The 2,322-nt window shown below is 54.1% G+C and overlaps 1 protein-coding gene across 1 annotated transcript; it reads left to right on the top strand.

Annotated features, from left to right (window-relative positions):
* The first annotated feature begins 357 nt into the window (after positions 1-357).
* LOC123082111 (transcription repressor OFP8) lies at positions 358-1,734 on the top strand. Its single transcript, XM_044504525.1, has one exon. The coding sequence runs from the start codon at positions 534-536 to the stop codon at positions 1,242-1,244; it is 711 nt and encodes a 236-aa protein (XP_044360460.1). The 5' UTR covers positions 358-533; the 3' UTR covers positions 1,245-1,734.
* Positions 1,735-2,322: the final 588 nt, after the last annotated feature.

Below are 2,322 nucleotides of genomic sequence, written 5' to 3'. Positions count from 1 at the left end.
CGCACACACAGGCATGCATATGCCGATGCGCCCATGAAACACACGAGCAATGCAAAAACAAAACGAGAGACACTACACGCAGTCACGCACGGTAGCAACCTCTTCGGCCTCGGCTGTTGGTAGACGGACAAACGGTTTTTCCCATTTAGTACAAAATTTACGACTAGAGCATCACAGCCTAGCTAGGGAGGACGGTCAAGGTCAATGGAAATGGCAGGGGAGGAATGATGAGCAAGCGATCCCCCACATGGCCCAGCTAAACCCCACCCCTCCCCTCAATTAACTATCCCATCACCTCTCTTAGTCAAATTACAGCATATATAAACTGCACGCGGCGTATCACCATCCCACACGAGACAATATACCAACAGCACACTCGCATAGTCGCATTGCACGCAATCAATCCCATTCCCAGCTCGCCTACTCACCACCACCGGGCACCGGAACCAAGCTTTATACACCCCTCCAGCGTACACGCCGACGTAGCCTCGCAGAGCTAAGCTGAACTATATATCCTAGCTAGCGTACCGGCGATGTCGTCGACGGGGGCGCGCAGGGGCGTTGGCAGCGGCGGCGGCGGCGGGCACTTCCCGGTGGGCCGGCGCCGCCACGTGGCGGTGGTCGACACCGGGTGCAGCTGCCGCCCGCGCCGCCCCAGGATGCTGCTCAGCCTGCCGTCCTTCCTCAAGCCTTCCTCCGCGAGCAAGGCACCGGCGGCGCCGGCGAGGAGCACCAGCTCGTCCAGCCTCTTCCCGTCGTCCTCCTCCACCGCCTCCTTCTCCACCAGCTACGCCTCCTCGAACTGCTCCAACTACTACTCCTCCTACCATGGCTTCGGCGCCGCCCCCAAGCTACATCAGCAGCAAGAGCACCTTCCCTCCGCCAAGGAGGCGCCGGCCTCGCCGGTCAGGAGGCAGCCGGCGAGCATGAAGAAGAAGCAGAAGAAGAGGTATTACGCGGAGAACAAAGCAGCTATGGCGGAAGCGGGGCCGGAGGAGGACGTGGGGCTGGCAGTGGAGAAGGACTCGTCGGACCCGCGCGCCGACTTCCGGGAGAGCATGGTGCAGATGGTGGTGGAGACGGGGCTGTGCAGCTGGGACGACCTCCGCAGCATGCTCCGCCGCCTGCTCGCCCTCAACTCGCCGCGCCACCACGCCGCCATCCTCACCGCCTTCGCCGAGCTCTGCGCCCAGCTAGCCTCGCCGCCCCCGCCGGCGACATCGTCGTACCACTACCAGCTCTAGCTAGCAAGCAAGCTAGCCAGCCAACTGAGGTCTCGAGATCCTGGCACCACCCCGCGTGCCAGCGCCGGCGCCGCGCATTCCCGGCCAGGCTGCCGGGTGGTGATAGGATCTCGTAGAAGAAACAAAGGTCGCTAGTACCGCTAGTACGAGCACTAGGACAAAAGCCCATTAAAAAAATTAGTAGTACCAGGTGTTTGATTTCTGGAGTCTGTTCTTGTTGGTGGGTTATTAGTTTCTTAAATGTTTAGTTTGCTTTGCAAGTTATTTTAGTGCTTAGTATGTATTGCGAGGAGTTTGTGCTAGTGTGTGCCTAGTTAGTGCATGGCCTTTGGTTTTGTGTGAAGGTCCATGCATGGACAGTGCCACTACAATAATTGGTAGGGTTTGCTAATTACAGAGTGAGTAACTAAGCTATCTACGATTCTACGTATGTCAAAGTCCGAGTGTAGTGTTTTGTGTTATATGAAGCCCTTGTAACTTTACTACTGAATGAGACTGTGTTCTAGCGCTAGTTTCCAAAAAAAAAAAAGACTGTGTTCTAGCTTACAGTGAAATTTATTTTGGGTAAGTTAATTTTCTTGACCATTAGATTAAGATCGAACGCCGTCCTCTTTTCTTCTTCCTCCAGCTTTCTTCCTCCAACCATTCCTCCTCCCATAATATCGACTTAATCAAATTGTAGATTCAGTTAATATTACCGGCCAGTTGCATCTTTCAGAGGCGGGGGCTGAGCCTCCTTTTCAGAAAGAAAAAAAAAGTTAACATTGCCGGACATCTCTGAAACAGAAGCACTGCATATGATCTTTTCAGGTTCTTTCTGGCTTAATTTTTTTACACAAGGGTGAATATCTCAACAAAAACAGGGCCCAAGCTACCAAACTTGGTACTGTGGCAGGGAAGTGGTATAAGTAGATCGCACCAGGGTGCATCTGGACACACACACACACACACACACACCTGGGTGCATCTGGGCTAGATCGAGTTGCTGGGAAACGGAAAGAACAAGCATACAGGTCATGCAGATCTCATGACCACCAGAGGCTCCCCATACATACCTAGCTTTCTGTGTGTGTGCGCG

Source organism: Triticum aestivum, chromosome 4A (genome assembly GCF_018294505.1).
Source record: "Triticum aestivum cultivar Chinese Spring chromosome 4A, IWGSC CS RefSeq v2.1, whole genome shotgun sequence".
Classification (NCBI taxonomy): Eukaryota; Viridiplantae; Streptophyta; class Magnoliopsida; order Poales; family Poaceae; genus Triticum; species Triticum aestivum.
Note: the sequence above shows the minus strand (reverse complement) of the source record. Positions and strands in the feature narration are given on the sequence as shown.

What these genes read in the sequence shown, in the direction of transcription:
- LOC123082111 (XM_044504525.1), top strand. Translation starts at nt 534, where the DNA reads ATGTCGTCGACGGGGGCGCGCAGGGGCGTTGGCAGCGGCGGCGGCGGC.